Source organism: Camelus dromedarius, chromosome 5 (genome assembly GCF_036321535.1).
Source record: "Camelus dromedarius isolate mCamDro1 chromosome 5, mCamDro1.pat, whole genome shotgun sequence".
Lineage (NCBI taxonomy): Eukaryota > Metazoa > Chordata > Mammalia > Artiodactyla > Camelidae > Camelus > Camelus dromedarius.
Genome location: NC_087440.1, coordinates 43,395,933 through 43,419,558, shown reverse-complemented (window position 1 = coordinate 43,419,558; position 23,626 = coordinate 43,395,933). Strand labels below are relative to the sequence as shown.

The window sequence follows — 23,626 nt, the reverse complement described above, 5'->3', positions numbered from 1 at the left end:
CTAATCCAGATTATTTGCTAAAATATTCATTGTCAAGAACTATAAAACAATTTATAAAAATTACTCCTAAGACACATTCTTCAAAATATTCTTCTATTTACCTTGTTCCCCTGAGAGGAGGAAAAACTGTAAACATTATCTTGTAATAGACAATAATAATATACATACATATAAACATTATATATCCATATATAACAACATAGAACAGTAAGTAATAGCATTACTTTTCAATTGATTATAAAGTTCTTAGCTACTTTTATTACATATTTTTCAAGTGTTATTGGTTATTTAGTTAACTTATTATACCTTTATTCAGCATCTACTTTGTGGACTAGGTACTTTTGAGGGAGGGTATGGAATGCAAAAGACTTGAACATCCTTGGTTTGCTATATGATGATGTGGAGTAGACCAGTCCCCAAACTATCTGTGGTGAAGGGCCAGGTAATTTTTTCCCCCCAATCCTTTGGAGACTAATACTTTTATTAATATACTCAAAATAAATTACTTCAAAAATGGAATTTTAAAAAATCATTCAAAATACAAATTCCTATTTTTATTTTTGTTAGATTCATCAGTCATAAAATTATTTTATTAAATTGCTCAAAAGTTTCTAAACATTTATTCTCAGTTTCTGCTTTTACCTGATGGCTAACTGGCTAGCTTTGCACTAGCAAAATCAAAAGCTGCTCATAGCTTTTAGGTTTGAAATATTCTAAAAATGAAGAGTTTTTTAAAAAGTTAGGTTACTCTTTCAAGAAGAGGGGAGCTTTTGTTGTGAGAAGTTTTTCATGTTGTGAGAAAATTTTTAGTTTGTTTGCCCAGAATGTATGAGCTATTTGTAGAGACATACTGTGTGTGTTGTGGTGCCACTTGTATCACTATGTCTCACCAAAGCACCCATCCTTTCAAATTAACTCACCCTGACCATTTTCAGTAGTCAAGGCTTATTCTTTATTAGGAATACGATTTTAGGGGCCCTGGCAAGTGCATAAGTGAATAAGCTACGTGAAAATAAAAGACTCAAGTTTCTGAGATAGAATCCATTACCCTGTGTTTCATAGAGAAAATAACTTTGATCTGGAAAGTTTGGCTTGAAACTCGTAATTGCTACCTAAATTTTCTTGGGATCACTTACATCATAGAGTCATGTAAAGGTGGTCCAGCTTTTCACCACATCTGTAAGTATTGCCAGAATTGCTTAAAGTGAGGTAGTTTAGAACTAGGATCAGCTGAAGTATTGCAAAACCCTGTGAAGTATGAAACAAACAAAAACTGTCGCTGCATCTACCCAGGGTTAGTTTGACTGAATTAGATTAATAGAATATGTGAATTTAATAAATTACTGCTATTTTATACATAATATCAAATTAATCCCTTAAACTAAAATTTTTGATTGGTTTTAGTCAGCGTGTTAACATGGAGAGAAAAGAATACATAGTAATTTTAATTATGTAATTTTATCACTAATAATTGAATTAAAGACCAACGAGAAAAAATTCTGATAGTTTATATATTTTCCAGTTTAGCAAATAAGAATTACTTAGTCTGGAAGAAAACTTTATTTTTGTATTTCCGTATTTCTGATTTTATAAAATTGAAGAAATGAAATTTTTAAAGTCTGATATGCAAGCTTGTGTACTACGTGCATATGCACACACACATACCTGTGCTATTATTTTTACTTGTAAAAATCTTAATGTTTTAAGGAAAGTTTGGAAATCTTCCTTTATAGTTAGTTACTTTGCAGGATTTTATTAGGTTTGGATATATTTTTCTGAAAAACAATGAGTATCATACTTACTATTAGTGATTTTTTTTTAAAGCTTATTTTTCTAGGTAATATTGGAATTTTGAAATGTTGAAGTAATTTTCTATATCTTTTAATTTTCTATATCTATATCTTTTAACTTGAAATCTGTGTGATAGCCATGGGAGGAACAAATGCCAACATAGTTCCTCCAAGATGGACTTTTAGGAAATTTCCATTTAGGAAGATTAAAACATTATGTATATTTTAACCTTTTTGTGTTTAGGACAGCAGAAGAGTTCTCTTGAATTTCACTGTTATTTAGCAATTTGACATGACCTTGTGAGTATAATTTCTGTGCTTTCTTCTTGTCTTTAGCTGGGCAGATGCTCAAACGCAAATCCAAAACATCGCTGCGTCTTTTGACCAGGAGGCAGCTGCCATTCTTATGGCTCGGCTGGCAATATACAGAGCAGAAACAGAAGAGGGTCCTGATGTGCTTAGATGGCTGGACAGACAGCTCATTCGACTGGTAAGACGTAAACATCATACTTTTCTAAATCCGTTTACATTTATTTGTAGAAAATATTTTCTGATAATCTCTTTCAAGGTGCTTGACAGTATAACCGGGACTGTATGAGGGACTCCTAATCAAGTTGCTGAGAAAGACATAGCAATGAATGATGGAGTTCATTTATCTCTTCCAGGAAACTAAAATGCCTTTTTTCCTTAATAGGAAAGAGTGACAATTGTGTAACCTATTACTATTATTTTTTGGCTGATATCAGATCAATTCCCAATTTATTCCTAAATGACTATAACTTTTTTATTGCTTTTTTTGCATATTTTTCTCCATTGTTATGGTTTTAATTTTGTATTTTCATTATACTGGAATATTTTAAGAGCAATTAATTGGGATATAAAAATTATACATGTTAACATACACAAATACAGATAAGTCTTTATTATCTGGATCTAGATTACCAAAATGTGTGTTAGTAGTTATTGATAATGATGATTTACTTGGATTTTTAACATCAGGAACCTGTTACTTACATTGTGACCTAGAATGCTTAGTTAAATTCTGTTCTTAATACTTTATTTTTACTCAGCAAACTCTGGCCTATAATTTCCTTGAAAGTACTCCTTCAATTCACCTTTCAGCTCAAACACCCTGTTTTGAACTCTCTCTGCTAAGCTATTGGATTTCTGTTTGTAGCAGGTGTTTTTTGTGCTCTTTGTCTAGATTTTCATGTAGTTTTTAAAACATTCTTGAGTTAACTAGTCTTTGTTTTTAATAAAGTTAGCCATTTTTGTAGTATCATTCAGAGCTTTTTTTCCTTTCATTTCTGAGTGTATTTTTACACTAGTATCTCTTAGTAAGGAGAATAGTATTATGACAACATCAACCTGTCTTTTAACAAGAGGCATAAAATCTCTCCTAGAGTCAACCATTGATTGGACACCATCAGTACAAATGCCAACATAGTTCCTCCAAGATGGACTTTTGTTTCCATTTAGGAAGATCAAAACACTATGTATATTTTAAGATTTGTGTGTTTAGGGCAGCAGAAAAGTTCTCTTGAATTTCACTATTATTTAGCAATTTGGCATGACTTCGGTGAAATTTGTTGACTCATCAACTGAATAGAGAAGCTGTTATTTTTCAGCTAATTACACAAACCTCTTCAGCATCATGAAACATGTCATGAATGCATTCACTTGTTATCTTGTTTTAAAATGGAACCTTTCCAATTTCTCAGACTTCATCTTGTTCCCAGCATTTTACTTACTATAATTTTACATGTTAGCATTATTAGGTTCTCACCAACTGTAAGACTTTTCCTTTTTCAGACAATAAATTTTGCTCTGAAATATCTTGCTTCCTGAGCCTTTTCATTGATTATGACTTTGTTTTAATAAACACTTTATTGTTTTGAGAGTCTAAGGGCTGTTTGAAGGAATCAGCACCTTCATTTGTCAAAAGGCTGTGATTTGTGGTAAAGTGCTTTTTCCATTTTGCTGGAGCTATTAGTACATTTGTAGGTTGTAATACACAGCTCAAAATTGAATAGTATAACTTGGTTTCTCAGCCCACATAAAACCCACTGACAAGTAGCTTTTCCTGTGTACCATTCCATGGGTGTAGTGAAATGACTCATACTCTTGTCATTCTTCAGAATTCTCTGGAGGCTTATGTCTAGAATCTTTCTCTTCTATCTCACACCTCCGCTTCAAAAATTGCCATATTGTTTGACATGCTTGTAAAATGCTAACACTAATATAAAATAGACTGGCCTTGTAAATAACTAAATGAGACAGTTGCAAAAAATCTCACAGTATAATTCAATTCTAAGCTACGTATTTCTGCAGTGTGCACCATTTACAACAGCAGAAGTTGAGGGTAGAGGACAGGTAAGTCATAATGAAAATTTTACTCTGATCTTCTGTCACACCAATATAGCTTGTCTGTTCCCATAAGTCAGTTGTCAGCTGTGTGTGAGAGGAGATTGGTGGAAGAAATTTGGGAAGGAACGGCTGCCATTATCAGACTATTGCCCTGCTTTCTGTGCAAAACAGCTTTCACTAGTTACCCATAACCCCCCTTGTCTTGTGTCAGATGCTGAGAGTGGAGTTATCCAAATGAACACAGCCCTACTGCCACATGGGACTAAAAGGTCTACAGTGAAATTGCTAGCAGAATAACTTGAAAATAGTGCATCACTGTGGCTGGCATCATGTGGTGTGCAAAGTTCAAAAAACAGTTTTTAAAAATCACAGTTTCTTATGGAAACTCTAGTGATTAATATATGATAAAAGTGGTGAGAATGTGATCTTTACATTCTTTAATTAATTGAATCAAATTAGTGTACAATTGAAGTGAAGTTTCAGGTAATGACAAATGAACCTTAGATACAGAACCTACTCTAAGTAGCTAATAAAATATAGCCTTATTTTTTTTTTAATTTTAATTTTAATGTTTTACTGATTTTTGTACTGCCGAAATTTCAGCTGTAGCAATGATAGCAACACAGAGAAAGGGTTAATACCGTTTAGGTACTACACTTTTCTGAGTTTTTTCCTAATGAAAAACCTGTGAGATTATACTAACAAACTTCTTTGCCTCAACTTGGTTGGTGAGTATAGTTGTTCAGTTTTTTTCTTGATGACTAAGAATAACTTTAATTAAAAATAAACTTTTTCAAAACTATTTTGTAGATAATGGCCATCGTATGGCCACATTGATGCTGGTACCACCTTTGCTTCATTGACAGCTTCGTTCCCCTTGGTCAGAATCACTTGCAGTACTGATACCAATACATGATATGCTGCTTCCATTCTCATTCTCTTGTTTGGGTCCATCTTGTGTCTGGCTTCATGGATTCGTTCCTTAACTTTTTGCCTCCTGACCTTTTCTACTGAGTAATACCTTTTATAATTTAAAATTGATATTTAATTTTTTTTTCATCTTTGACCCTTGGTTTGCCCACTAATACATTCTTCCTTTAGCTGTGCTGTTGGCTACAACAGATAAACAGTTCCTCTCTCAGGAAATCATTTCCCAAGAAATCATTTCCGAAGAAATTTCATTCCCAGGAAATCTCTCTTGTTTAAAATTCTTGGGGCTTTCCTTGCAAATTTTATCACAGCTAGGTTTTTTTTTTTGCTATCCCAGTGGGACCAAGCACTTTAGTTGTGTTATTTTTAGAGATGACCACTTTGGCCATTGCCGTTTTCTTATAGAGGATAAGCTTTGACCCTTAGGGCCCTTTTATGTGGCTGGATTTATGCATAATTAATTACTGAATTAAAGACATGACTAGGCTTCTTGCAGGTGTTATTTTCCTCGAGAAAATTGTATTCCTGATGCTTTATCTGCTTAATCTTATTACTTCTAAATAACTCAGTGGATCTTTGCTATACCTCATTTATGCATCAGTCTTTTTTCTTATTTGTATTAGTGTTTTGGTTAGGTTATAAATAAGGACTACTCGTGATTCCAGTAGTTAATTCTATGGCACTTGATGAGTGTTCAAAAATATTTTAAGAAGTAACCCAAAGATTAGAAACTTATGTGGGTGTATTATACAAAATTTTTATAGTTATCTGTGGTATAGATTATATTTATCAAAAAACAGGTTAATATGTATTTAACCTCTGGGTGCAGAGGATTTAAAACATGAGACAAAAACCAGGAGCCATTAAAGAAAAATATTAAAAGATTTTATTACACTAAAATGAGACAAAAAAAAATCTGTGGTAAAAATACTATTCACAGAATATAATGCCAACATTTGTTATATGTATGACAGAATGTGAAAATTTTCATATATAAGAGTGCTTACAAATCAGTAATATTTGGGTAAAAGATGAACAAAGGTCAGAAACAAGAAATTAGAAAAATAAGGAAGGCAAGTGACTAATAAATGTATGAAAAATTTACCAATCTTATTTATAATCAAAGTTGGAAAATAGAATAAGGCAACAATTTTTGTTTGTTAAACTGGTAAGAATTGGAAAAACAGGGTAATGCTTAGAAGTGGTTAGTATTCAGGGATATGGACAGCTCCATAGCTTTTAGGTTTGGTGTGTGAATCTGTACAATCTTCATAAACATCTGTATAACTATATATAGAAGGCCTTTGGTGACATATATGAAAAGCTTAAAAACTGCCTTTTACTCAGAAATTCTACTGCTAAGAATGTATCCTGAAGACATAACAGGACAAATGTAAATGCTAATAATGAGAGATTGGTTAAGAGAGTTGTGGTATATATATATATATATATATATATATATAATGGAATTCTAGATAGCCATCAAAAATGAAGTGATAGATTATATTTAGTGACATAAAAAATGTTCATAATAAGAGCAAATATTTTGGACATAAGTATTCAATGTGTCCCACTCTGGAAATCAGTTTTCTAGATACCCCTGATTACCCAAGCAGAAAATTCAACAATCTTTTTGTTACCCTCATTAACCATAACATCATATTTGCCTAATGCTTTATTTTAACAGAACTCTAGGCACAATTTAAATTGTGTATATGTAATACAATGTGATCAGTTGTTCTGAATACTGTGTGGCATACTGGCTTTTTCACAAAATCTTTTCAATGTGTTTGATATTCTAGATCTCAAGTGTATTTTATATTCTAGGTCAGCACTGTCCAGGAGTGGACAATACATTTTCTATTATTGGCACTGTCCGTTATGGAACTACTACCTACATGTGGCTCTTAAGCACTTGAACTTTGGCTAGTGCAACTGAGGAACTGGATTTTAATTTAATTTTAATTAATTTAAATTGCCACATATAGCTAGTGGCTTTCATATTGGACAGTGAAGATTATATTATCCTAACCTACAGGTTTTGTCAGTGAAGTGTGATTAGGGAGCAGTGAAAACAGAAACATTCTTATTCCCAGCTACCAAAATCTGTTTTCTGAGGATTAGCTCTACAGCTATAGCTTTTCTATCTTTTGAATAACTGGTTCTGAAATGATTTCTCCTGAAAGCCAAAAATGTGTTTAAACCAATTATGCCTTTTTCTGTGCTCCTTAAGGCACAGATAACTACATAAATTATATAGTTGAACATTTGAGGCTGTAAAAGTCCTGTACTACTTGCAGCAGTGAACCTTTTGTTATTTTTTGCTTGTTATTTTTGCCCTTGATCATATATAAGTACTGGTAAACCTTGCTAGGAAATAGACTAGTTGCATAAGACTATAAAAACTTTTCAGGTCAGAGACTTTGCTGAAGAACAAAGAGAGGAAGCTAACATTTCTTGAGTGCTTCATGTCAGTCACTGTGCTAAGCACTTTCTCATGTGGATTATCTCAGTTACGTAGATGCCTTTTGTCACATTATCATGGAGGCCTTATTTTTTTGTTGCTAGTGTATGTGTCTCCTTTATTTCCTTGCAATTCTGCCCATGTGTTTCTTCTTTGTTTACCAGTTTACCTGTTGGTCTTGGATTTTCTTTTCCTCAACAGTTCTTTCTTTTTGGTATTGTTTCTAGTGTACCCAGTTTTGTACCATCAACTTGCTTTTGTAGCCACTGTGGTATTTTGATAGTGTATCTATCAATCAATGGACTGTTGTCTTTTTTAGGTAGAGTCTTAGGGGGCGATGTTGAGCTCTTTTAGCCATCATCTAAGAGCTCTTTGTTTGCTATCAGAGATACTTAGTTTAAAAAAATCCAAACATTTTAAGATGAGTTGTTCTGCATTGGAGCAATGTATTGTTTGCTTCTGAAATTCAAATTGTTTTCTTTGATTTTAATCATTTTCTTGGTAGGTCTATATAAGTAGTATTCCAATTTTATCCTGTATCGAGTATCTACCTGCTAAAGAGTAATAACTTTTTAAAAATGGGGTATGTATAGGCAACAGTTTATCTCTGTGCCAGGGAATATATTACTAACATGTTTTATTTTATATAGTGTCAGAAATTTGGCGAGTATCACAAAGATGATCCAAGTTCCTTCAGATTTTCTGAAACTTTCTCCCTTTATCCACAGGTGAGTAGATTAAAGGTTCTTAATATTGACAGTGGCACTGGGTCTCACTTTTCCTTATGTCTTTTATTATTCATCATGTAGGGTTATTCTTTTGGTTAGGTTTTAGGTTTTGAGATAGCTAAGAAATTATGCTTGAATAGTTGGTGAAAAATATGTAGTATTTTTGTGATGGCTTTGTATATAGTATTTATTTGTGGTAAATAGAAATTTAGACTGGAAGCCTACTGTGGAGTAGAATTAGATGTGAAGCAGATTAGCTTTTCATCTTATATAAGGGATCTGATTGCAGTAGTACTGAAAGGAAGTAATTTTACCAATCAGCTAGTCCTATAGCATGGCATCATTGCCTGAGAACAACTTAATGGAGACATACCAGATAAATAGAAAAGAAGCTAATTTGATTTATCTTACAGAACCTTTTCCACTTGGCTAGTGGAGTCTATCTGTTGTTTTGATAGATATTTTTAAAAGTCTAGGTTGTTTATATGATGAGTGATATAGATAACATTTATTCAACTGAGTATACTATGTGCAAGGAACTTTAGGAGAATAAAGATGATTGACTACCATCCTACTTTCAAGGGGCTTTCATATGAGGTCTGAAATACACTACACAACACAGAATGGAAAGTGAGAAATGCTGTGAGAGATAAACAATGTTGAAAGGAAACTGAAAAGAAGCCTTCCAAATGGATGATAGTTTGATATATATTTATAGAAGAGGTGGTACTTTATTTATTATTTATTTATTTAAATTTACATATATGTACTGTTTATTGTGTCTAAGAACAGTTTAGAACTTTAGCTTTTTAAACTGACATAGTTATCAAAGGAATAAAGCCAACCACAAAATACGAATCAACAGAAAGCAGTAATTCAATCATAAAGGACAGTCAAATATGTTTACACATATTCAAGGAATCAGTCATCTTAAGTTATAAATAATAAGTAGTTCATTTGTATCCTTTTTTTTTTTTTTAGGTTCCACATATAAGTGATATCATATGATATCTTTCTTTCTCTTTTTGGCTTTCACTTAGAATGATGATCTCTAGGTCCATCCATGTTGCTGCAAATGGCATTACTTTGTTCTTTTTTATGGCTGAGTAGTATTCTACTGTGTGTATAGACCACATCTTCTTTGTCTAGTCATCTGTTGATGGACAAGAGGTGGTGTTTTATTTTAGCTCATCTGGAAGGATGATTAATAGTGAGATATGGAAATTCAAATTTTTGCTCATAAAAACTTTGCTTAAAGCTTTAACTTTCTTTTCAGAGCTACTCCTATTTTTTGAAAATCTTTTATTGGTCTATAACCTAGAAACTCCAGGTTATAGAGGGAGACTTCCCTAAATCTCTTGGTGAGGTTTTGGAGAACTAGGAAAACGCAGAGTCTACTTATCTTAACAAAGGCAACTCTTTGTGTTTTGGGAATTCTCAGGCCTCACATTCACAGCAGAAACTAACAGGAAAGGCAACAGAGGGCAGTAGTCTAAGCATTTGATTAAATCAGTCACACTTTCCTTCCTCTTTCTTCTCTCCCTACTTCAAGCCTTCTCTTTGGGTTTTTGGATCTTCCAAGAGATCTGGACATCCCATCTTTCCCTCTAATTGGCAGTAGAGAGCCAGAGGACCCAGAAGTACTTTTTTTTGGGGGGTAGTTTCAAAGCCTTAAAGATTTTCTAAAAGGTGATATAGACTACATTTAAGGGAGATCTTCATTTATAAAATATTTACCCCCAAATTTACCAGTTACACATTCTTGTGAGTAAATAAGAATGACTGAAGTGGTAAAGGATGAGGAAGCCTCTCAATAAAGTATAGATCACCGAAAAAAGAACAAGAATGAGAATCTCAGTGAGTGGCATGTGTTGGGAGAGAGCTGTGGAATGAGTCCCAGGCAGGGCAGCTTGCAGGCACTTGAGACCTGAGGGCTGAAGGAAGTGAAGTACCTGAAAGACAGGTGGGAGTACTTTGGAGCTGATCCTATTGATTATATTAGAGACTCTTTCAAAGGACAGTGTAGCTGTCCTTCCTTCAGGCTCATTCACCCCTTTTTTTGATCTCTTTCACATGAGGAGTAGTTAGAAGGGGATCACATGAAAGGAGAAAGAAATTATGAAATAAAATCTAGAGAATATTTCTTAGAGACAAGGAGGACCTTAAAAAGTAAGAAACAAATTTTAAAAAATTAAGAAACAAGTGTGTGTATGTAAGTCCTTTTCTTTTTTTTCTTTAAACCAGTGCAGACCCTTTCCAGTGCAGTTTTGGGGAGCTATACAAAAAGTAGAAAAACTGTTAATCTATGTTTATGTTCTTTTGGAGTCTTTTGGTGGTGGTAGTGAATAGAAATTTAAAAAAAAGCTCAGAGATATGGCCAGAAGGATGAAGAATGAAAAAAAGGATGCCGCTAATGCATCTCCTGTCATCAGCCTCTACGACCTTACATCTGAGCAAAGGGTTTTTGTCCCTATTCTTGTTTTCCTCTTGAGTCACTTCTTTTACTTTAGTTTTTTTATTGTTATTGAGTTATATTTTTAAGTAACTGATAAATATGAATAAGATTCTTTCTGAGGAATACAGTTTAGAATGTTCTTATTGTAATGTGTTGTTTCATCGTGTTAATAGTTGTAATCAAATGCTTTTGTAGGAATATTAAAATCAGTAAAAGCAATCTCACATGTTTTCTCTTGTAGTTTATGTTTCATTTAAGAAGATCCCCTTTCCTGCAAGTTTTTAACAATAGTCCTGATGAGAGTTCATATTATCGTCACCATTTTATGCGTCAAGATTTGACCCAGTCTCTGATCATGATTCAGCCTATTCTGTATGCGTATTCTTTTAGTGGACCACCAGAGGTAAGAGGGGCGGGAAGAAATTGGTTTTGTTACTGTGATATGTCCTATTAAAAAAAAAATGAAACAACTAGGTTTTTCTTGAAATACAGTCATTAAATGTAAGAATTTAATTCAAGCATAGTTAAGTTTTATCTATTCACTTAAAAATATTGATGAGTACTGACTATGTGCTAGATACCATGCTAGGCTGTCTTAGGAAACCCTTAGAAAAATAATATGACAATGAGATGGAAGAGGTTTTTTAAAGATCATTTTGTCTAGTCATTTGGTTTATCAAATCCTATAGGGCTCCTGATTATTCTTGTCTTTAACAACGTGCAGAGGTGGTGATTCTAGAACAGTTTTTCCATTTTATGGTTATAATTATCTGTTTCACTATTTAAAAGCATGTAATGACAGTATTTGAAAACAATGCTTTAGGAAGGGTCATAGAAAGAGAATATATTATCTACTGATCAGTGATTTCTAATGATGCCTGTTTTGTAAAAAAAATAGTGGGTAAAATGTATTTTGTTACTAAAATTTTTTAAAGTAATTTGTTGTAGTTTCTACCTTTCTAGAAAATTCATTTTTAATGTGTTGGTCTAGCTGTATTATTGGTCTTATAGTTCTTTGAATCAGGAAAAAAAATTTTAGAAATAACTTTTTTTCTTATTTTATATTAATATATGCAAACTGTATGCATCTGGCAAGTGTAGAAAAGTGTTTAGAAGACAATTGGAATCCCAATGCCTGCTCCTATCAAATTCTAAACTCACCATTTAATCCATGAATCCCATTAGCTTCATTTCTTAAGACTTTGCTTTTGGAGTTGTCCTCTTTCTCTTCTGCATAATCACTTTCTCTTGTCTGGATCATCCTCACTAACATAGAAACCTTAATAGCGTTCATGTTAAACCAAAACCCCCTTGATTTCACATTTTCTCTACTTGCCACTCCATTTCTCTGGTCCCGGTCATGGCTGAACTCAGAAAGTTACTTGTTCCCACATCACATTGTCTTCTCAACCTGTGTTAGTCAGATTCTCGTCCCTAAAATTATACTGAAACAACTCTTATCAAGGCCACCAAAGCCCTCATCTTGCCAGAACTCTCAGCAGCATTTGCCTAGTGAGGACTCACCTCAAAAACCTGTTTGCTCTAGTCTCTCTCTGCTGGCTTCTGCCTTTCAGACCTGTAGGTGTGGGCATGCTCTGAGGCTTCATCTCTGGCTCCTTCTCCAGCTTTCCTCTCTCTAAGTGGTGCAGTTTGCTCACATAGCTTTACCATCTTCATGCATGTGATACCCAAATTTATATCAGTTCAGGTCATGTCCTTCTGTTTCATATTCGGAACTATCTTCCCATCGCCAAATTTGCTCTTTCACAAGTGTTTCCCCTCTTACTCAGAGGTGCCGCCGTCTGGCTTAGGAGTCATCCCTGATTTCCTTCTGCCTGGACTCTATTTTCAATTATTACTTCACTTTAGAGATTCCTTACAAAGTTAAATTAAAATGTACTTTGAGAATTCATAATAGTAGGAGGTTTTAAATAATAATATAATAAATTAGGAAAATTTAAAATATCCTAGAAAGATCAAAATTATGTCTTTAAGTGATTTATTTTTCCTTCTTCCTTTTTTGCTGTTTTCTTCCCATCAGCCGGTTCTTCTTGATAGCAGCAGCATACTTGCAGATCGTATTCTCCTCATGGACACATTCTTCCAGATTCTGATTTATCATGGTGAGGTAAGATTCCACAGCATTTAAAGACTGGGACATTGTGCTGTACACCAGAGACTGACAGATTGTAATTGACAGTACTTCAGTTTAAAAAGAAAAAGGTTATTTTCAGGTTGTCTAGATTTTGCTATAATAAATATTCTTAAACTTGAAAAAAAAAAAAGATTCCATAGCATTTAAAGCCATGCACATAGGTTCAGTGAAGTCTTTTTATTCATGGAAGCTTTCCCCCATTTACTGTATAACTAGTGTTTCCTCTATGATAAATTCTATTTCCACTTTTATAAGATAGGTGTAAAATGTGATTATTCTTCTACAGGATTTTAGACTTAATTTGCAATTGACCCATCTGTGGTTATTTTGTCCACACTTAATTGGACAGATGGATTTTATACAAAGCATAATGTTGTCAGAGTAAGACCATTAGCATGTCATACTTTTGGGTTTTACCTGAAGACATTAAGAGGGGAAAAGTCAGCCTTTGGGGTGGGCAGACTTTCTTTTTTTTAGTAAATTATGTCAACTTTAATAATAGGCTGTTATTTTACCAGCAAAAATGAGTTTATTCAGGAATAGCCAGAGGAATGCAATTTAGGATATGTGAACTATGACAGACCATCGGCAACTCCAGAGAACAAGGAAGGGGAACTTGCCTTAATAGGGAAAAAGGAGGGGGAGATTGGGGGGGGTGATAACCAAAAAGACTTTCCTTTTCATTATTTCATGTAACCATTTAAAAAGTACTCCACATAAAGTATTTAAAGTATTTTAAAAATATCCCACTTGATCTTGAAAACTCATTTAAAACACAAGTTAATTAAAATTTATAACTTCACTTAATTGGAATGGTAAATGATTGAAAAGAGTAGAATATTTGAGTAGCAGTTAAGCTTTAATCTAGGTATTTAGCAGAACTCTGTTCATTCCTGCATTTATTTATTCAGCCACTGTTTAAGTGCTTCCTCTGTATAAGAAAGCATGAAAATCTTGGTGCTTTGAATGATACAGATCTCTTTTTCACAAACCTACACTCAAGCTTATTGTCTAGTATTCTACTAAGTTGTGCAGATGTATTTTTTTCAATTGTTTTAATTGTAAATGATTTTAGAGTTGCACTGTAATAGTAAAGGCATTATTCAAAATATCCTTTTAAGTAATATTATCCAGGACTTTCAAAGACCTATTGACTATTATTTTTAATTGATAACAGTTACTAATGCCCTTTACCTTTTAAGAATAATACGTATTATATGACAGAGCTAGACTTTTTTTGCTTATTTTTTTGATAGTTTTTGTTTCTACAAATAGCTTGTTAATATGCTTAAATGAGAAATCAGAAATGTAGATGATTGTTCCTCTATTAAATACAGAGAGCAACGTGGAGTATATATTGACTTTTCAGTTAACTTAGAAACCACACCACGTTTAAATTTTGGGATGATTTAATTACATGATTTTTTGGAATCATTTATCTTAATAAAAGAATTGATTCAGATGCTCTTTTACAGATATATTATCTTTATATTATTATTGCTATTGTTATTAAAGTTTTTCTGTTTATATATTTTGTCAGAATGTAACTACATTGGTAAAGACTTTATAATAGTAGGTCATTAATTTTGAAGTCTCTGGGAAATCTTCTGTAGCAAAAATCCCTCTTATCTATCATAAGCTTAGGTATATAGCTTTTAACTAACATTAATATGATCAGCATAGTGTTTTAAAATTTCTCTGGGTTAATTATTACTTCTTTTTACTTTTAAAGAAGAAGAAATACCCTAATTTTGTACCTGTTTACTCAAGAATACTGAATTTAGTATTCTTAAGTTAAAAAATTGAGATAATTAGGATAATGTTCTGTAATTTTCTTATTTCCTCAAGATTGCTTCATTTGAAAAAAATCTTCTTTTAAAGTTTTTAGGTAGGCAAGCAAAAAAAGTAGTAATTTCTTTAACTGTTTTAAAATTAGACCATAGCTCAGTGGCGCAAGTCAGGATACCAGGACATGCCAGAATATGAAAATTTCCGCCACCTTCTGCAAGCCCCAGTGGATGACGCACAGGAGATCCTTCACTCCAGATTCCCCATGCCGAGATACATCGACACTGAACATGGGGGCAGCCAGGTCAGCACTGTTCATTTGTTTGTTTGTTGCTGGTTTTGCAGTGAGTTGTTCCTCCTTGCCTTCTGACTTAAATTTGAATAGACTGCTTCACCAGGCAAATGAAAGAGGAAGGAGGTGGACAGGAGAAGGTTTCCAGGGAAAGGTATGCTTGCTCTTTGCCTTATCTTTGAGAGCAGAGCAATACGATTATTGAGGAGTTGCATAAAGCTGGCAGTTTCTCCCATATTCTGCCTCTAGCCCAGGTCTAATGACAGCCAGGATGGTGTGATGTGATTTGCCAGCTTCAGTTGAGCAAGAAGACTTGAATAACTTGGGAAATAATTTAGTGTGCTTTTCTTAAATCTGTTTATGTACTGATAAAGTCTGTGAATATGAAGTTTGTGGTAACATATTTTTCTGTTTTACTCGTTCTATCATTTCAGTTTTCTAGAAAATGTCATGTAATAGGAAAGCATTATGATCTTATAACAAGGTATGCAGTTTTTAGAACTATGAGGTTTAAATAAGATACATGTACATGTGCAGATAGCCCTTTTGGGCCTTTCAGAAGACTTAGGACCCCTTAACATACACTCTTAAAACAATTTTACTGCTCCCCTGTAATTCTTACTAGTATTTTATAAATTAATTATAAGTTCTTATAAGTCTGTTTCACTTGCTCCTTGAAAGCATAGACCTTGCTTTGCTTATTGATGCAGCCCTAGTGCCTAGAAGAGTGTTACAAAGTAGGTGGTAGATATCAGTAACTGTTATTCAGAAATGATAGCAATTATTATTAGGGTTTTACTGTATTTATAATAGAAGCTACCCTGTACTGAAAATTTGCAAAGCTTATAGTTAGCGCTTTATGAACTTAACAGTCCTATCATTATCTCCATTTTACAGATTATAAAACTGAGACTTAGGTTACCTGTGGCCAAGGAAACACAATAAATGGAGGAATTGGGATTTGAATCCAGATGTTCTGACTCTAGAGCCAGTGCTCTTGTGTTAAACTACTTACTTTTAGAGGAGAAAAAGAAAAAGAAAATAGAAATTGTATGATACTAAGTTTCAAAAGATAAGACTGTTCTTCCAACATGAAATTGTAATTTATGACTGGGTCTCTCATTGATGTCTCACCGTGTGTACTGCTGTCTTCCTCTTTTACTCTGGTTATTTCATGATGATAGGGCATAGTGGATAGATAGGTACAATGTTGGGTGGGTGCTCTCATGGAATAGTCTACAGTTTAAAAAAGTTTAAGAGCCATTGTTTAAAGTAAAAGAACATATAGGTTTTAATGTTTTTTATTTTTATCATTTTTGGGGACTTCAAGCCTCTGGTGACGTTTCAGACCAGGAGTTTGGTAAATTTCACACTAACCTTGTCATAATTGTTGCACGCATATTTTTTATATGCCAAGTTTTGGACTCAACAATTTGTATTTGCTATTATGAATGTTCTTATGAATAATTTGTTGAGTAGAAGGTACATTTATTATTTCTTTGTAACATACAATGGCCTATGTGTTTCAAAATTTAGTTCATTTTTTTAAAGTTGCATTTTAATCAAATTAATTTTATGAAAACATATTAAATAAAATTGACTTTAGTTGGCGTAATGTATTTGTGTAGCCTGTGTTGACTAAATCTATTTTTGATGGATAGTCTTATTTCTTCTTTGCTTTTAAGGCTCGTTTCCTGCTTTCGAAAGTCAACCCTTCACAAACTCATAATAATATGTATGCCTGGGGACAGGTAAGTATAAACAGCAGATCTTGGAAATTACTTCTTTATGTATTTATAGTTTATTATTTTAATGAAAGCTGCATTTTTTCCCTATGTATTTGGTTAATGATTTCTGTTGGAAAAGTTAATGAAAAAATAAGTTGAAAACAGGACTAGCATTTGGTGGCACCATAGAAAATAAAAAAGTGATCATATCAAATAGATAGAACCCCTTTATATTCCAAGTTTACACTACACCCTTGAGACAAAAAGCAATAAAGTGTGTGAGATGGGAAGTGATGATTCAAGCTTAATGCCAGGCCATGAACCACAAAAGACAACAATAAGCAGGAAGTGGTCAGGGCTTGTGTTGAGCAGGAAAGTCTGGAGGCCTGGATATCATTATTAATATGTTTTAATTTGGTAGACATGTCCTACCTTTTGATAAAATACATCAACATTTATCAAATGTCCAATCTGCAGGACCCTGTGTTGGTACTTTAGGATCCGCAGTGATCATCCCTGCCTTTGAAGAGCTTGTAGTCTAGTGTTAGAAATAAAATACATACCTAAGTAGTTAAAATATACAAGACAGATTGGGATATGTGCTTTTATAAAGATTTAAAGTATTATAGGGGATAGAAGAGGAGGAGAGGAAGTGGTCATATGGTGGCAGCAAAGAGAAGGGTATGTGATCAGACAAGAGCGCAGAAAAAGGGTATTTCCTTTTGGAATGGTTTTTATTTCAGTAAGCAGAAATTTCTTGAAGAAGGTAATTCTAGGTAGAAGACAGCATGGACTAAGGTGAAGAGTGCATGTTGGGATAAATAGTAGAACAGTAAATTGGAGATTATTGTGCAGCCAGATTGTGGAGGATCTTGAATGCCAGGTTGAGGACTGAGGAGCTTAGTCTTTGGTAAATAATTGAGTTTTATTGAAAAAGATAGAAAAGTAGCACCAATAAACAGAGTTAATGGAAGTGGTGATTAATCAATATGAAGAGGAGGTTAAAGGATACTTTAAAATAGTACTCATGAGAGGTCACATATCAAATGCCCGTGAACAAATGAATGAGGCTGGCTAAATAGAAGCAGACCTGACACTCTCAATGTCAAAAAGCAATACCTGGGGCGGGGAGCTACAGCAGACTAGCGTTTGTGGGGAAAGTATACAAATCCTTTTCTAAAGGGGGTACTTGTTCCTCTTCTCCAGATTGTTGCCATTTACATAATTCAGTTAACAAAATGTGGTGAGCTTACATTATGAAGACCAAATAAAATATATCTCTGTGTGGCTGAATTTCTGCATTAAAAAGGCGTGGTTTAATTCATGGAAATAATGACTTGTTCCTTGTTTTGGGGGCTTTAAATTCCTACATGGAGATGTAGTTGGTGGTAGGCTTATGAAGTAAAGAACTTGTTGAGTTGTTAAACATGGAGAGCATCATTCTGGGCTGGTAGTTGAAAACTCTGCAAGTTACTTATCTTCTCTTTGCCTTCTCTTCCTTGTCTGTTACAGAGTTCAGTGACACATACTTGATATGCCCAGTAATACTCAGTAAATATTATTATTAGTTTTTCTTGTTATCATTGGAGAAAAAAGTCTCTCTCTAAAGATAATTCAAATGAGAAAGAAAACCTGTTTTAAACTTTGAAGTTTATTACTGCCCAGAAGTAGGGGCATTATAGAGGCATAGAGAAGAGAGCCCTAACACTTAAGCCAGACCCTGAACGACGGAGATCATTTCATTGGGTGAATATGATGGAGAAGGAAATTCCAGGCAGAGGAACAAACATGCATATTGTTTCTCTGATTCACTCAATCATTTATCCGTCCATCCATTCATCTGTTCCTTATTCAGTTTTGAAAGCCATCATCTTTGGAGAAACTTAAATGTGCTTACTTATTAAATGAACTATTTTTATCCACTTGATAAAAAGTTGTTTAAATATTTGTAGTCATGTTAAATATTTTGTCCTTATACTGTATGGAGGTTTCAATTACATTGTTATCAGGTTTGTCTCTCCTTAGATTTTTTATAAACTTTTTTTCCTCAAAGAGGCAACTGAAGGCAATTTGGATTTCTTCTCATTATTACATTTTAGAAAATATAATTGAAAAATCGAGGTCAATCAGTTGCAAATTTTTGATAAGATTTTGTGTTTGATTTAGCAAAATTTAGGAATTAGTTACAATTAAGCCTTTGGGGGAAACTGACATTGATCCTATCTTTTATGAATAGATTCTTACAACAACAAACTAAAACATTCTTAAAGAATGTTACTCTTCTTTTTTTCAGCTTGGTTCCAAACTATCTTTTATCTTTATTAGTTTTGTTCATGTATCTAAAACAATGAAATTTTTGTCTTGACATTTAAATCAATGTTTCTCAATCTTTATATTTTGATAAATTTGAAAGCATCCCTTTTCTGTAATGCTTTTTGAAATGTCAAACTTAAATAAATATGATAAGTGAAAGTAAGAAAAAACCCAGGAGCCTAAGGTCTATCTTGACATAGGATTTCTGTAAGAGAAATTATGTTAATATTTTAGATGATAATAACTAAAAAGCTGAATCTGTACTGTTTTAGTCATTACACTAAACTTCTCATGCCCTTCTGTTGGATAAAACGTGCCTGTGAGGTAGGCACTATTAATCCTAGTTTTCAGAAGAGGAAATTGAGGCTTATATAGGTGAAGTGACTTACCCAGAAATCATATAGCTAAACTGTGTCAGGGTCTGGATTGGAACCTAGGCCAGTCTAACTCTAGTATCTGAATTCTTAATCATTAAGCTAAATTGATGATTGAAATTTAGGGAGTTAACCTGGTAGCCAAGCATTTCACTAAAAATTATGGACTCTCATACCTTAGTTTTCTTTTCGTCAGTAATCAAGTACCCAGTGATAAGTATTTTCCATACATGGCCTGAAGAGGGCACCACTGCAACGCTGCTTCTGTGACAGTTCTGGAGGCCTCTGTTGTGTAGTGCTTCATATACTAAATGATCTAAAGCTTGGACCTTTCTGCCTAATCTTGGATATATTTTAAAGAGAAAAACGATGCAGTTGAAAAATTGAGATCAATCAACTGCAAATTTTTGGTAAAATTGGGTTGAGCATTAGTATTTATAATTTCAGATAAAATCACAGTATATAAGTTAGAAAATCTATGTATATTTTGTCTTGGCTAAGAGAAATAGACCTGGGATTGGGTGAATTGAGGTGGAAAATGTGTAAAATCAAAAAAATTAAGGTATAGTTACAGAAAGGAAAAAATAAGAGCTACTAGTTTATTATAGTTTAAGTCACATTTTTGAGACCTTTGCTTCTCTATATTAACTATGAATGTAGAATAAGGAAAAGTATTTCAGTGTTAAAAAAATAATAGATTTTCCAAAATAGATTAAAATAGCTAAAACATGTTGTATGCCTACTGTGTGTGTCAAGTATTGTTCTGTTTGCTTCACACAGTTTAATTCATTGAATCATTATAACAACATGTGAAATAGGTTCTGTTATTATCCACATTTTACAAATGAGGAAACTAAGACTCAGAGAGGTTAAGTAAATTCCTCAAAGTCACACAGGCAGTAAGTGGCAGAGCCAGGATTTGAGCCCAGGCAGCCTGACTCTAAACTCTAAGCTCTTAATTACATTGCTGTTGTCTACCTTCATTATCAAGTTTTTCAAGTTTTCATAAATTAACATATGAAAACACATAATAAAATTGATTTTCCTTTATTCAGGAGAGGTTATGTCATATCTGTGGCTATGCCAGACTAGAACTACAAGAGCTGTAAATTCTCATCTCACATTTGCCACTAACTTGCTGATATCCTCTGAAAATTACTTAATTTCCTTGTCTTAGACATTTTATATTTACTGGTAAGTAAGAACTTGGATATCAGGTGAAAATTTAAAAAAATCCAGATATAAAATATTCTAGAAAAACCTTCTTGCTACAATAAAATTTCATTAATAGTAAATTGGATCACTAAAGTCATTCCATCAACACAGTTTTTATTAAAATAGAGGTTAGATATTTCCCCTAACTCTTGTTAATTACCCACATAAATCAATTAAAATGACTTGAATGAAAACATATAAGCATAGTTTATCTTAAAAATGATATAAATTCTCTTTCTTCCAACTGGCAGTTCTGCTAAAATATGTGTAATTGGAATTTTATTTTAGTAAATAGGCAGTGATAAGGGAGACTTATTTCTTACTAGTGATAAAAGCACCAAAACATTCAGGACAAATGAACACTTCACTACTTTAAAGATTAAGGTAGGTATAGAGCATTCTAATGCCAATTGGTAAACTGCAATACAAATCTGACTATGACCACTTGGGGTTAGTGTAGACCCCACAAGTTAAAGGACATAGTCCACAAGACTGCCCCTACTTCAGATGCTGGCTGCTCGTGAGATCGCAGGCTTACCTGCACTTCTGACCAGCCAGCTACAAATCTTTGTGAGGTCCTGGGGGTGAAGGGGGGTGGATAGGGAGTGGGTTCCCATAAACTGCCTCAGGTTTGATAATTCCCTAGAACAACCCACAGAACTCAGGAAATCACTGTATTTATGATCACAGTTTTATTATGAAGGTTACAAATTAGGACCTAAATGAAGAGACAGTGAGGTCTGGAATGGTCCCAGATACAGAGCTTTTGTGCCCTTTTCCTGTGGAATCAGAGCACGTCACCCTCCTAGCACAGTGATGTATTTGTCAGACAGGAAGCTCCCCTGTGCTTTGGTCTCCAATGTTTTGTTTTTGTTGCTTTATGTAGGCATGATTGAATCTCAGGCATCCCCCTACACACACACACTTCCTCTGCCTGGAGGTCAGGCTGTCTTAAAGCCCAACCGTCTAATATCATGGTTGATTTTTCTGCTGACTGGCCCGACCCATCATGAGTCATCTCAGCTCATAGCATAAACTCAAGTGTGATCTGAGCAACTCATGAATGACAAAAGACGCTACTATTAGGAAATTCCAAGGATGTAGTCTCACTCTCAGGAACCAGGGACAAAGGCCAATCAGATTCTTTATTACACAATGGGAGCATAGGCCTTATTCTGCTTAAATGACTCCCTTGTCCATTTAAAGATTTGCTTATACATTTTAAGGTATCATCCTGTGTTTTAATCATAGAAAACATTTTTCTTTCCTTCTAGGAGTCTGGAGCACCTATTCTCACAGATGATGTTAGTTTACAGGTGTTTATGGATCACTTGAAGAAACTTGCTGTGTCAAGTGCTGCTTGATGTGCTAAACACACTAAGGACACTTAAGAGGATGAAGTAATATTTCAATTTCTTTTTTTTTCCTTTTTCAATTAATCTGTGGAAACCAACAGAGAGATCTCTCTATACTCTGTATTAATATGGTTTGAGACAACATATGGAAAAATGTTCATGTTTGTAGATTAAGCTAGACTATAAGAGCAATGAGAACAAATTTTTTTGCTTGCCACAGTATTATAACTGGTTTTAGAAATTTGAGGTCTTTATAACTTAATTATATTAAAAAGTAAAAATAGAGTCTGCCTTGTGCTATAGAGACACTCATTTGTATATTGCAGACAAATCGAGTGGCACTGAGTGTTCTTGACTTTTTGAAAACTTGTTTCTTAATTTTAATAAGAAAGTAAACAAACTCATCAACAGTAAAGATAAATGTGAACATTTTTGCCTATTCATATAATATTTTTCCATAATTTTCAGCACTTACATGTACACTTTTTCTGTACTTATTCTGTAAGGGCAGATTTATTTTTATGATGATTTGTTTAGGAATTATTTGATGTAATGTATGGTAATTTTCATGAAGATAATTTAATGTTTTTGGTCATTTGAAAAAAATAGTTTAGAGATGAAAGTTTTTTGGGGTAACAATTCTACAACTGGCAACAAATGTAAAAGTCCCACAAAGTACCCAGCTTACATGATTAAACATGATAATTTTTTAAAAAGGGAGATAGAAAATAAAGTTTGGTCAGAGTGCATTTTAGAAAGCCTTTGCAGTAAAATGACTGTTGTAACTTCTAAACCAAATTTGGTATTCACTGCATGGTTTTGTTGTTTCCCCTTATTTTTCTGAGGTAAATTTTATGTTATATCTTTCAGTATTTTAAACTATTTTGGGAGTTTACACATTACTTTTTGTTTTTGCTTCCATTTTGTGAAATTTATTAAGTTGTAGTTCTTATTGAAACAGTATTATCTAGTATTTTGTTGAAGTATATCATGTGGTGATGCTCAGTTCTACTTTGATTTATTCATTAGTATCATTCACTTTTACCTTTTAACGTTTACTTCTAGCAAATGTTTACATTGCTAAAGCCAGATATGTTTGACAATGAAATTTACATCAAGTACTGCAAATAAAAGGTGGTGCTATGATATGTGCTTAGGACAGTTTGATGATTGTACTTGCATGAACACAATCATTTGACAGTAAAATAGAAACTTTAAAAAATGTTTATAAGTTATATTCAATTAGAGTAAATAAATTGCTCTGTTCCGTTTTATTTGAATTGAACTGTGCTAGGCCTAAACACCAATAAAATATACTTTTTCTCTGTTTTCCTGCTTATTTTGAAACCTAGTAAGCCTGAAAAGTCTAATGTAAAATTAGAGCATGTATAAAATCCACTGTTAGTGGATTAAAAAGTTGCTCATTTAAAAAAAATAACAGCTTTAGTGAGATTTAATTCACATACCACACAACTCACTCATTTAAAGCATGAATCTCAGTGGTTTTTAGAATATTCACGGAGTTGTGTAACCATGACCACAATCAATTTTAGAACACTTTCATCCCCAAAATAGTTATTTATTTTTGCTATAAGGAAATCATGTTTCGGAGTTAACATGTTTTGAATTGAGGAAAGGCCCTGTGATGATGATGCATGTTTAGTTTGCTGGCC

The 23,626-nt window shown here is 33.4% G+C and overlaps 1 protein-coding gene across 6 annotated transcripts in view; it reads left to right on the top strand.

The window, feature by feature from the left end:
* Nucleotides 1–23,282, top strand: part of SEC23A (SEC23 homolog A, COPII coat complex component) — a 56,628-nt gene extending 33,346 nt beyond the window's left edge. For all 6 annotated transcript variants that reach the window (XM_031453633.2, XM_031453631.2, XM_031453627.2 and 3 more), the window contains 7 exons: nt 2,127–2,280; nt 8,202–8,279; nt 10,976–11,137; nt 12,776–12,862; nt 14,826–14,981; nt 16,655–16,720; nt 21,873–23,282. In XM_031453633.2, the coding sequence (XP_031309493.1) occupies nt 2,127–2,280; nt 8,202–8,279; nt 10,976–11,137; nt 12,776–12,862; nt 14,826–14,981; nt 16,655–16,720; nt 21,873–21,962 (793 nt within the window). In that variant the 3' untranslated portion in view covers nt 21,963–23,282. The remainder of the gene's footprint in view (nt 1–2,126; nt 2,281–8,201; nt 8,280–10,975; nt 11,138–12,775; nt 12,863–14,825; nt 14,982–16,654; nt 16,721–21,872) is intronic.
* Nucleotides 23,283–23,626: the final 344 nt, after the last annotated feature.